The sequence below is a fragment of the Antennarius striatus genome, chromosome 2 (assembly GCF_040054535.1).
Source record: "Antennarius striatus isolate MH-2024 chromosome 2, ASM4005453v1, whole genome shotgun sequence".
Lineage (NCBI taxonomy): Eukaryota > Metazoa > Chordata > Actinopteri > Lophiiformes > Antennariidae > Antennarius > Antennarius striatus.
Window position 1 is genome coordinate 3,624,176 of NC_090777.1, and position 12,513 is coordinate 3,636,688.

Here is a 12,513-nt window from a genome sequence, read left to right on the forward strand (position 1 = left end):
CCGTCACAGGTTCAGCGTCCCAGCGTTCTCCTGGTTCTGTCTGCTGATGTCGTTCATGTCTTCACTCAGGGGTGTTGCTGGAGAACTTCCCTTTGTGCAAAGAGCTGCTGATCCCCCCCGGCACCCAGAACTACGTGGTGCGCATGAGGCTGTACGACACCAACAAGCAACTGTTGTGTCTCACCATCCGGATCGTTCTGCGGGCACCGGGGGCGTTGAAGATCCTCATCTCTGCCCCCTACTGGCTCATCAACAAGACGGGTAACGCTCTCACCTGGTGTTAACGCTCGTGTGCAGCTTTCTGAAAAACCCTGCAGTGACTCGTTGGTCTGGTCTCCCTCCAGGTCTACCGTTAATCTTCCGTCAGGACAACGGTAAATCTGACGCAGCCGGTCAGTTTGAGGAGCACGAGTTGGCCCGGAGCCTCAGTCCATTACTGTTCTGCTACACCGACAAGGAGCAGCCTGCCATGTGAGTGTGGATCAGACCCCCCCCCACCAGCAGTCCTCCAATCACGTCTCAGATGGAGAAAGTATTCACCCATCATCATGGTGTCCTGATCTCAGGTGTACGATGCGGATTGGGAAAGGGATCCACCCGGATGGAGTCCCCGGGTGGTGCCAGGGCTTCTCCCTGGATGGGGGCAGCGGAGTCCGAGCAGTGAAGGTCATCCAGCACGGCAACAGGCCTGGCCTCATCTACAACATAGGTGAGTCAGAATCACCTCAGATGGAGCGTGGAGCTCAAAGCTAGCAAGACTTAACATATGGCCTGTTGCCGTGGAAATCCATTTTCCACAACAGATAGAGGGCGTGGCAATAGATGGAGGGCGTGACAATAGATGGAGGGCGTGTCACACATGACTTTATTGGATGTTATCACGACTCTTTGCTGCTGCGTTTCACCCGTTCACTGTCCACCGTTTGATTGACAGGCATCAGTGTGCGGAAAGGAAAAGGTCGCTACAGAGACTCCCACATCGTGACCTTTGCTCCGCGGTACCTGCTGGACAACCGCTCCACCCACAAGCTGGCCTTCGCTCAGAGGGAGTTCGCCAGAGGAAAGGTGAGAAACATTCAGACCCCCACTGACCACCAGAGAGAGCTGCAGGACATCCTGTAGGTCTAGAAGCTGTAGGACATCCTGTAGCTCTAGAAGCTGTAGGACATCCTGTAGCTCTAGAAGCTGTAGGACATCCTGTAGGTCTAGAAGCTGTAGGACGTCCTGTAGATCTGGGTACCGTTCACCCTGAGGTCAGGGCTCAGTGTTGCTGAGCCGATGCCTGACCTCCCAGTTCTGTATGGACCCCCCCCACCCCCCCAGCACTCCGGGGTTCAGCGCTCTTGGATGCTCTGGTGTGAGATCATGGTGGGTCCAGCAGCAGTGACCCCTTGCCTTTGTTCCAGGGGACGGTAAACCCAGAGGGGTACATCTCCACCCTGCCCGGCTCCAGCGTGGTGTTCCACTGGCCCCGCAACGACTACGACCAGCTGCTGTGTGTGCGCCTGATGGACGCCGGCGACTGCACCTGGTCAGGAGGCTTCGAGGTCAACAAGCCCAAGTCCTTCCATGTCAACATGAGGTGAGACTGTCTGACCCGCTGGACCAGCCAGGTGGAGAACACCAACACCATCACCACCAACTGTCCCTACATCAACTACTCCTCTTACTCCTCTTACTCCTCTTACTCCTCTTACTCCTCTGACTCCTCTTACTCCTCTTACACCTCTTACTCCTCTTACTCCTCTTACACCTCTTACACCTCTTACTCCTTTTACTCCTCCTACTCCTCTTACACCGCCACCGGAGTCACGTTTGGCTGACTGAGTTATTAACAAGAGACAAATACAAGAAAAAAACAGCGAAATACGTAACAGAGTTACGGAAAGTTAAAAAAAAGGGGGGGGTGTTGGTTCTCTGGAGACTTGAGGTTCTGAGTGCTGATTGGTTCTGCTCTAAAGTAGCTGAATCAGCGTTTTGTGTTCCAGTGTTGAGCGGCTGTTTTTGAATGACTGTCCACGTGCCCCCTCCCCCCCTGAAACAGGGACACCCTGGGGAACTGCTCTTTCCTGCGGACTGAGGTCACCCTGAAGGGCGCCACCTACCAGATCTCCTTCACCGACACCGACCAGCTCCCCCCACCCTTCCGCATCGACAACCTGTCCGAGGTTAGACTGACTCACTACTCACCATCAGTGGTGGGGGCCCTGATGGGGGCTGTTTCACGCCCGCTGTCCTTCACTCCTGGACTAAATGCAAGTCTGAACCCCCCCCAGGTGCCCATCCAGTTCTGGCAGCACGGCGTGGCGGACCTGCGGCTGCACACGGAGGTGAAGGCGGGGGTGCGTCTGGACTTCGCTTGCGACGAGCCCACGCTGCCCCCCTACCTCACGCTGACCGTGAAGGGGGCGGGCTCCTCCGAGGTCACCGCCGACATGAACTTCTTCAGGGAATACAACAAGCTCTACTACGAGAACTTCATCTACATCGCAGCCACACACACCTTCTCCCAGTACGGACGGGGCCACGCCCACACGTGGTGACATCATGTCACATGGTTCTGTGTCTGTCTGAGGGGGGGCTCACGTTGGCCTGTCGTTTCAGGAGCCCTGAGCAGAGGCCTGCTGGGAGGAGGCGTCCGGCTGGCTGTGCTGAGCTGGTTCTGGACGTGGACCCCAAGACGCAGCGGGTCGTCCTGAAGAAGAAGGTGCTTTAGTGGGGGGGGGGGGGGGGGGGATCCCAGAACCCCCCATCACTGTCACGGCTCTAACACTCTCTCCCTGTGCAGGAACCAGGGAAGCGATCCCAGCTGTGGAGGATGACGGGCTCTGGGATGCTTTGTCACGAAGGCTCGTCCCCCCCCCAGAGCAAGCCGGCCCAGCCCCGCCCCCTGGACTCAGTGCTGGTGCTGGACATCGCTGGGCTCGCAGCAGTCAGTGACAACAGGTGTGTTGTGTGATGTGGGGGGGTTCAGTGGCGGGGGGGGGGGGTTCAGGACCGGGAGCAGCGCTCAGACTTATCATCTTTGCCCCCCCAGCTTTGAGCCCCTGATGCTGAGAAGGCCCGACCCGCGGCGCAGCACCACCCAGACGTGGTACTTCAGCTCGGGCATGCTGACCTGCGGTCTACCCCGGCTGGTGGTCCAGGTGAGGGGGGGCCGGGCCGGCCTGTGCGATGGAGCTCAGGTGGTGCTGGGACCCGACTCTCTGCTGCAGGCCCCCCCCGAGCAGCAGTTCATCAACCAGAAGATGAGACCTGGGTCTGGGGTGCTGTCGGTCCAGGTGCTGCCCGACGGGCCCACGCGTGTCCTCCAGGTCAGTGTCCGTCTGTTCACTCCGGGGCTCCACAGGCAGAGCACTTCCTGTCAGCTGACCTTCTGTCATGACACCTGGACTTTCACTTCCTTAACCTGTTTCAGTCTTCATCACGACGCCCAGAGTATTAGAAAGTTAAACCAGGATGAGACGTGTTCCGACCCGTGGAGCCGGTGCAGCTGGCACCGTTAGCGCCTTTAGCAGCTCTCAGCTCTCTGCTGTCCCTTTGTTTCTAGATCAGTGACTTCAATCAGAGGGGAACCGTCCAGAACTCGGACCGAACCAAAGAGGACGTGAAAGCAGAGCCCGAGCAGGAGCTGGAGGTAGAGAAGCCTTCACCAGACTCATCATCATTATTATGTCATTAATGTATTTGATAGAAACCTCTGTTTAAATGACGACATGCTGGAGGTGCGGATTCAGGTTGAGAGTGTTTATTGCTGATCAAACTATGTGAGCATCACTGAGCAGTTCCACCATCAGCACCGAATGCAGGTCAAACCCTCGTTGGGCTGAGCTGTGTGACGGAACTGAACCAAAGGGCTGTGTGTGACCGATTGGTGTTGGGTCACAACAGTTACATTATGTTAGTGTGGCAAAGATGACACCTCCCAAAAAGATGTACAACACCTGCAACTCTGATCTGACTCCCAAGAGCAATCCATGTCTGGTGAGGAATAACTCAGCAAATGTAGGACCACGGACAGGAGACTAGAACCCACATCCAGCTGTGCTGCAGCTGTTGGTTCAATGAGGTCAGACCTTTGGTGTGTCTTCAGACACTGATCTCCGTCCTGAGGAGATCATAGTTCTTCAGGACGTGGGCGTGTCTCCAGACTCCAGGCATGATGGATTGAGTGATGAGGTCCAGAAGCTGGTGGGACTCTCGTGGTCTCTCTGGTGGGACTCTTGTGGTCTCTCTCGTGGGACTCTCATGGTGTCACTGGTGGAGCTCTTGTGGTCTCTCTCATGGGACTCTTGTGGTCTCCCTAGTGGGACTCTTGTGGTCTCTCTGGTGGGGCTCTTGTGGTTACTCTCGTGGGACTCTCGTGTACTCTCAGGTGGGACTGTTGTGGTGTTTCTGATGGGACCTCATGGTCTCTCTGGTGGGACTCTTGTGGTCTCTCTGGTGGGACTATTGTGGTCTCTCGTGGGACTCTTGTGGTCTCCCTAGAGGGACTCTTGTGGTCTCTCTGGTGGGGCTCTCGTTGTCTCTCGTGGTCTCTCTGGTGGGACTCTTGTGGTCTCTCTGGTGGGACTCTTGTGGTCTCTCTTGTGGGACTCTTGTGGTCTCTCTTGTGGGACTCTTGTGGTCTCTCTCGTGGGACTCTCATGGCCTCTCTGGTGGGACTCTCGCAGTCGCTCTGGTGGGATTCTTGTGGTCTCTCTGGTGGGACTCTCCTGGTCTATCTGGTGGGACTCTCGTGGTCTCTCTGGTGAGCCTGACGGTAAACCCTCGTCCCTCTTCAGGTGCTGGTGAACTTGGAAGACGGTCTGGGCGTGTCTCTGGTCAACAAGGTTCCTGAGGAGCTGGTGTTCACCACGCTGTCTGGTATCTACGTCCACGTCACCCGCACCGCTGCCAGCGAGGTGCTGGAGCTCAGCATCCAGAACATCCAGGTGATGCGCGACCCATTGTCCACCGTCAGCGGGGGTGTTCACAGGGAGACAGGACTGTGATAGACAGACATGAACACACGTCGTCCTATGGGGGGGTTGACCTGTCAGCCCTGCCTGAACTCTTGTTATGTTCAACTGTATTTTGAAACTTCTGTCATTTCAAAAATATTGTATCTTAAATTCCCTGACATGGTGATGTTATTTTCTGGCCGGGTGATGTTTTACATCCTGTTGTCATGAGGTGTGTGAACGGTGTGTTTTATGTGGGGGGGTACCAGGTGGACAACCAGCTGCTGGGGACCACCCAGCCCGTGATGCTGTGTGTAACCCCCGGCTCCAATGACGGCGGCATCAACGACAGCGGTCCCGCCCTGCAGGTCAACTCGGTGAAGGTCCCCAGCAGCCTCATGCTGACAGATCTGTTCAAGGTGAGCATCACACACTGTTGTGTCACACGGCGCAGCTGCCAGGGCTCCCCCAGCCTTCACACCAACAGCCTCAGAAGCCTACTGGGAACAGTGAGAAATCTTCGGTCATCCCAGCTCCTGGACTAAAATCAGGTGTTATAGACACGAGAGGTTCTAACTCCATGTTAACACGGAATCTGTGGGATCCTCAGGCAGTGAAACAATCCGAGTTTCTCTATTGGGATCTGAACCAAACCTATATGGACTCTTTGCTTCAATGCAGTTTGTGTGTCGTGTCGTCCCTCACCCATGAATAAACTAACACTAAAAAACCATGACCTGAGCATCATACATGACCCCTATCCCTAACCCTAACCCCTACTAGCCCTATCCCCAGCCCCTAACCCCTACTAACCCTATCCCTAACCAAAACCTCTAACCCGACTAACCCCAAACCCTAACCCCTATTCCAAATCCCTAACCCCTAACCTTGAAACCCCTTACTGTAACCTCAAGCCCAATCTATCAAAATCGTATCATAGACTGCACAGCATATTAAGAAATATATATTAATATATTAACAAAGCTATATTAACATCAACAAAGCAATATTAACATTCACAAATGTATATTAGAATGTTAAAAAAGGGATAGTAATATATTAACAAAGATATATTAACAAATTCACAAAGGTATATTAGTATGTTAAGAAAGGTATAATAATATGTTAACAAAGGAATAGTAGAATATTAACAAAGGTATATGAACGTGTTAACAAAGGTATATGAACGTGTTAACAGAGGTATATTAACAAAGGTATATTCATATATTATCATTCATTCATCTTCCGAACCGTTTTATCCGCCGTCACGGGGAGCTGGATTCTATCCCATCTGTCTTAGGGCCTAAGGCAGGGCAAGCTCTGGGCGCGAGCAGTGCACCGCAGTATTCATATATTAACAAAGGTATATTAACATATTAACAAACGTTTATTAACAGACTTACAAAGGTAGATTAGCATATTATATGATAACAAAGGTATATAAACATTAACAAAGGTATATCAACATGTTAACAAAGGTATATTAACATTAACAAAGGTATATTAACAAAGTTACACTAACATGTTAACAAAGGTAACAAATAGCCTAACTACCTCTGACGTACTCGTGTCTGTGTAGGTTCTCAGTTACATATAAAGTAGGAGTTAACCTCTTTTGAGCTTAGCTTTCATCCCAGCTAACCTCGCTGCTTCCTCTGCTGGCAGCACATTGTTTTGCTCCCCCAGAGGTCCAACATTGTCTTAAATAATTCATTAAGTGATAAAGACAAAAAATAATTAAAAATATAAAAATGTTTGGATGATTGATGTCGTTATGATGTCTTCACAGCACCTCATGGTGACGACTCGGCGCTTCACAGTCATCGTTGAGGAAAAGCTACTGCTCAAGTTGCTCAGTTTCTTTGGATATGGACAGACAGAAGCTGGTGGGTCCTTAGTAGAACGTAACTGCTCATGTTTATGTGATGCTAGAAATAAAAATAAATTGTAATTGTGATGGTTGCAGAGCTGGAGAAGTTGGACGAGAACCTCCATGAGAAACCTAGTGAGGATGCAGGACATCCGAAGCGTTACTACTTTGAAAACTTGAAGATCAGCCTCCCACAAGTCAAACTGAGTGTCTTCACTTCCCACAAGCTGCCTCCTGATCTGAAGGTAACTAAACCAGGTCTGGCTTCATGCTGCTTCTCCTGCAGCTTCCTAAATCTGTCAGTAGATCATCTGTGATGGGGGGAAGCAGAACCTTTTGGTTCCAGAGAAGTCTGGAACTTCTCATCAGCACACCCTTAGGCAGAAAAGATTATGAAAGGAATAGGAGGAACCAAAGCCTCTCGTAGACTGTCCTAACAGAGGGTCTCACCAGCATTCACACTTAATGGTGCTTCAGACACAAAGCCTGTTGACTGTGACTCAGCTGTCGCATTAACAACCTCTGGCAAAGACGGACCTTCTGTCCACAGACTAGCTTACTGCTTTAATCTATGGACATCAGGAAGTCACTTCTGCTTCCTGTTCCACAGGCTCTGAAGGGAACCCTGGGCTTCCCTCTGGTTCGGTTTGAGGATGCCATCATCAACATGTACCCGTTCACCAGAGTGCACCCCTACGAGACTCAGGAGATCATCATCAACGACATCCTCAAGCACTTCAGAGAGGTGAGGGGCTCGTCTGCAGGTGGCTTCTAGTTTACTAACCTACTGGACAGTTTCAGATGCATTCAGAACAGCACATTCAAGAAATGTGGTTCATTCAGGATGTTCATCAGTACAGCATCTATGAAAATCAAGTTCAGTATCTGTTTGAGGAAAAAAAGAGCTGTGAGGAAAACAAACTGGTCTTCGTGTCCAGTCAGGCAGGCATTGAGTTCCTGAGGGATCCTGTGTTGTTTCAACTGGAAAAACATGGTAATCACATGTAAGCATGTAAGGATTACATTTAATTCCATAGTTACCAGAAATGATCGTTTACCATCACCTGTCCTCTGATGAACAGACACCACAGAGAACCCCAACCCCTAGCCCTAACCATAAGACACCACAGAGAACCCCAACCCCTAACCGTATGATACCACCTAAGACACCACAGAGAACCCCTACCCCTAACCCTAAGACACCACAAAGAACCCCAATCCCTAACCGTAAGACACCACAAGAACCCCAACCCCTAACCCTAAGACACCACAGAGAACCCCTAACCCTAACCCCAAGACACCACAGAGAACCCCAACCCCTAGCCCTATGATACCACCTAAGACACCACAGAGAACCCTAACCCCTAACCCTAAGACACCACAGAGAACCCTAACCCCTAAGCCTTAACCCCAAGACACCACAGAGAACCCTAACCCCTAACCCTAAGAAACCAGAAAGAACCCCAACCCCTAACCCTAACCGTAAGACACCACAGAGAACCCTAACCCCTAACCCTAAGACACTTAAAAGAACCCCAACCCCTAACCCTAACCGTAAGACACCACAGACACCACAGAGAACCCTAACCCCTAACCCTAAGACACTTCAAAGAATCCCAACCCCTAACCCTAACCGTAAGACACCACAGAGAACCCTAACCCCTAACCCCAAGACACCACAGAGAACCCTAACCCTAAGACACCACAAAGAACCCCAACCCCTAACCCTAACTGTAAGACACCACGGAGAACCCTAACCCCTAACCCTAAGACACCACAGAGAACCCTAACCCCTAACCCTAAGACACCACAGAGAACTCTAACCCCTAAGCCTAACCCTAAGACACCACAGAGAACCCTACCCTCCATCACCTGTCCCCTCATGGACACGCCACAGAGCACCCTAAACATAACCCCTGTCATGATGTGGGGAGTCCGTTTTGCGTGGCATCGTCACCATGTGATCATTCCTGTTCTAGGAGCTCTTGAGTCAGGCTGCCCAGATCCTGGGCTCCGTGGACTTCCTGGGAAACCCCATGGGCCTCTTGAATGATGTCACTGAGGGCGTGTCTGAGCTCATCAAGTATGGCAATGTGGGTGGCCTCATACGCAACGTCACCCATGGGGTGTCCAACTCTGCTGCCAAAGTAGGTTTCTGTCTGTGACAGTCGTTTCATGCGGGCTTGTTTTTATAATTCATATATTTGTACAACAGATTTTTATTTTTCACTTGTTGCCTGATGCTCTTGTTTTTACTCTTGAAGTAACGGATAACCTTTTACCTGATAGACAGATCCAATGAGTAAAATGTATTTGATGGAAACGGTGGCGGATCCATGTTGCGTGAACATCGTCCGATTGTCAGTTTGCAGGAACGTTGTCGGACGGGCTGGGGAAGACCATGGACAACCGGCACCAGAACGAGCGAGAGTACATCCGATACCATGGGGCCACCAGTGGAGAGCATCTGGTAGCCGGGATCCACGGACTGGCTCACGGTAATGGGGGACATTTGTCTGTCTGGGGGCACAGCCTTAAACCAATCAACAAAGAGGGTACAGTATGTAGAAAAAACAGCTAAATGATATGTTGACACTGGAGTCGTCAGCAGAAACATGAACGAATGACTAGACATCATTTACTGTCCATGACGTCACTCTGTATCGTGTCAAATACACTCCCCTCCCGCCCCCCTAGGGATCATTGGAGGCATGACCAGCATCATCACCTCCACAGTAGAGGGGATGAAGACGGAAGGTGGAGTCAGTGGCTTCTTCTCGGGTCTGGGGAAAGGACTCGTTGGCACGGTGACCAAACCGGTGGCTGGAGCGCTGGACTTTGCCTCGGAGACGGCGCAGACGGTCCGGGACATGGCCAGCCTCAGCAACCACAGGTGTGTTCACCCAGTCATGCAGGAGAGGACTCCATGAAAACATGCTGAATGTTACAAACATGTTAGGCTGAACCTGTTGAACATGCTGAGTTGCTGGCACTGAACACGGACTTTGAATGAAGTGGGTGCTGTGAAATTGAACACATTAAAAAAAAAAACCGCATGTTTCTTCTGATTGGACAGAAATGTTGCCGCTGGATTTCATATGATTTACGGCTGCTGAAGCTGAGTGATGTTTCGAGGGAAATCTTCCTGCTACTGACTCTGGTTCATCACCTTAGTCATTCTTTCACACACACGTTTGAACTTGAATGCATTGTGGTGTTCAGTTCCAGATCAGAACTTCCGGTGTCCTTCCAGCATTTGCGTGATGACGGGTTGGTTTGGCTTGCGTTCAACTTGATCAATGTGCTGTTAATTTACTCTTTGTTTGTGCAACCACTTCCTGTTTGTGAGCTTTAGTGAAGCAATGCTGAGCCTCTGAGCCAAACCCCGAGCTAAAAGCCCGAAAGCTAACTCAGACATGACTCTGAAGGTGGTCATCATACATTGACAGTTAACACTACGTCTATCCTCACGTGCATCCGTGTTTTCCAGACTGGGGGTCCAGCGGGTCAGGAAGCCTCGCTGCTGTAAAGGACCCCAGGGTTTGCTGCCTCGATACTCGGCCACCCAGGCCGACGGCCAGGAGCAGCTGTTCCGCCTGACGGACAACATCCACTCGGAGTTGTGAGTGTCATCATCCGGCCTGGCTGTGGGTAGACTGTCTCTGACCGTCCATCAGTCTAAGACTTCACTGCGTTTCCTTTCAGCTTCATTGCGGTGGAGCCCATTGATACCTACTGCGTCCTCATCTCGTCCAAAGTGGTCTACTTCCTGAAACCGGGGGACTACGTGGATCGTGAGGCCATCTTCCTGGAAGTCAAATATGATGATCTCTACCACTGCCTCGTCTCTAAGGATCATGGGAGGGTGTATGTGCAGCTCACCAAGAAGGCTGAGAGCACCAGCAGTGGTGTTGCCATCCCTGGACCGTCTCACCAGAGACCCATGGTGAGGCGATGGTGTGACTACGTCAGGTCGTGTCTGTCCTCCCTGTGTAATAATCATTGGACAGTGTTATATTCCCACATCTAACGGCACAGTACCAACTACAAGGTCACATTGTGTTTTATTGATTGATTTATTGATTTAATTGTGCTGCTGATCACCTCCTTGACAACAGCCGTCACAGCTTTGCAGACAGGAAGCAGCGATTAGTGATGTTGACCCTCCAGTACCAGACTGGTTCTGGTTCTGATGGTGCAGTGTGATCTGATCTCAGGTCAGACCACATTCAAAGGTGGTCTGGGTCTCGTCACCTGTACCTTCTGAAGCAAAAGGCCACTTGACACGCAAAGTGAGTCGCACTTCTGGTCACTTTTGGTTCACTGTGAGATGGCGAGTCATCTGGGGTGTACCTCACCTCTCACCTGTAGCCAGCTGGGATAGGCTCCAGGAGACCTGTGACCCGTGCTGAGGATAGGTGTCAGATGATGAGAGCATCCAAGAAGGATGGATGGATGATGGGTGGATTCATTCATTCATTCATTCATTCATTCATTCATTCTTTCTTTTTTCAGGTTCTTAGGTCTTGTTTCCTTGTCAGTGTCAGGTGCATTTACCAGATACGAGATTAGTTAGCTAACAGACCACAATGTCAGTACCTGTGTGACAGCCTGATTCAGGTAGATCCAGAATCAGGCCCATCATTCGCTGTGTGTCAGATCCAGATCCAGTCTCCTAACGACGGTCCTTCTGGTCCACAGGTCCACGTGAAGAGTGAGAGTCTCGCAATCAAAATCTCTCAAGAAATCAACTACGCCAAAAGTCTGTACTACGAGCAGCAGCTGATGCTCCCCACCACGGAGAACGAGGACTGCCTCCTGCTGGAGTCCTGATCACATGACGTTTGTACCAGCGTTCAGAAAGACACACTGCATCATGGGAAAAACTCACACACCCTCTTGGTTTAGCGAGCTAATGTTGGACAAAGCACATAAAAGGGATATGATCACTAGTGAGACGATGTTCAGGAGCGTCCTGAGAGATCTGTAAATATACAGTAAATATACGATTAACTCCTGTAAATATTGTGTTAATGATTGAGAACAATAACAGACGCTGTAACGTCAAAGAGAACTGCCTTAGATTCTATTTTGTGTACCAGAAACTATTGATTTAAGTAGCAGGAGACTGATTTGCACTGAACAGAGACAGCTGGGACCTGACTGAAGCTCCTCAGCGTCATCTTTCTGCCTTTCACAGACCTTCTGGTCCAGAATCTTTACTTTTAACCATCTTTTTTAAAGTGTTTTTCTGAGGCTCACCCGTCTGGCTTCACCTTGAACTCTACACAACTTGTGTTTAATGTCACGGGACATTTAGGTCTGAGCTTCAGACCAGCCTTCAAGAAGGGAGTGGAATCACGTTCACATGGAGACTCTTCGATAAAGCAACGCGGTCAATGCATCCGAGCTGTCTCTGTGAACCTAAAAAATGGAATGGAATGGAGCAGATCTTCATGTCCTGAATTAAATCATAGCACTAGTTAGAGAATGTGTGTGTGTGTGTCTGTGTGTGTGTGTGTGTGTGTGTGTGTGTGTATGTTCAACTCCGTTTGTGTGCATGTCAGGATGTGGAAATACTGATCAAGAGGGAAAGTGAAATCAACAACTCTATATATTGTAATCTTGCATAACAGATTATATAAGAATGAATTAAAAAAACCTTAAATTTCCGTATTCTGTTGTTTTTAATTCATGTCA

At 50.4% G+C, this 12,513-nt stretch overlaps 1 protein-coding gene across 3 annotated transcripts in view; it reads left to right on the plus strand.

The window, feature by feature from the left end:
- Positions 1 to 12,481, plus strand: part of vps13d (vacuolar protein sorting 13 homolog D) — a 39,679-nt gene extending 27,198 nt beyond the window's left edge. For all 3 annotated transcript variants that reach the window (XM_068325429.1, XM_068325445.1, XM_068325436.1), the window contains exons 46-67: positions 70 to 261; positions 345 to 471; positions 567 to 709; positions 935 to 1,065; positions 1,407 to 1,582; positions 2,045 to 2,168; positions 2,277 to 2,512; positions 2,605 to 2,707; positions 2,789 to 2,946; positions 3,038 to 3,314; positions 3,551 to 3,637; positions 4,785 to 4,934; positions 5,213 to 5,362; positions 6,733 to 6,829; positions 6,910 to 7,058; positions 7,424 to 7,558; positions 8,793 to 8,960; positions 9,179 to 9,311; positions 9,511 to 9,706; positions 10,304 to 10,435; positions 10,519 to 10,759; positions 11,515 to 12,481. In XM_068325429.1, coding sequence (XP_068181530.1) covers positions 70 to 261; positions 345 to 471; positions 567 to 709; positions 935 to 1,065; positions 1,407 to 1,582; positions 2,045 to 2,168; positions 2,277 to 2,512; positions 2,605 to 2,707; positions 2,789 to 2,946; positions 3,038 to 3,314; positions 3,551 to 3,637; positions 4,785 to 4,934; positions 5,213 to 5,362; positions 6,733 to 6,829; positions 6,910 to 7,058; positions 7,424 to 7,558; positions 8,793 to 8,960; positions 9,179 to 9,311; positions 9,511 to 9,706; positions 10,304 to 10,435; positions 10,519 to 10,759; positions 11,515 to 11,646 — 3,437 coding nt within the window. In that variant the 3' untranslated portion in view covers positions 11,647 to 12,481. The remainder of the gene's footprint in view (positions 1 to 69; positions 262 to 344; positions 472 to 566; positions 710 to 934; positions 1,066 to 1,406; positions 1,583 to 2,044; positions 2,169 to 2,276; positions 2,513 to 2,604; positions 2,708 to 2,788; positions 2,947 to 3,037; positions 3,315 to 3,550; positions 3,638 to 4,784; positions 4,935 to 5,212; positions 5,363 to 6,732; positions 6,830 to 6,909; positions 7,059 to 7,423; positions 7,559 to 8,792; positions 8,961 to 9,178; positions 9,312 to 9,510; positions 9,707 to 10,303; positions 10,436 to 10,518; positions 10,760 to 11,514) is intronic.
- The last annotated feature ends 32 nt before the right edge of the window (positions 12,482 to 12,513 follow it).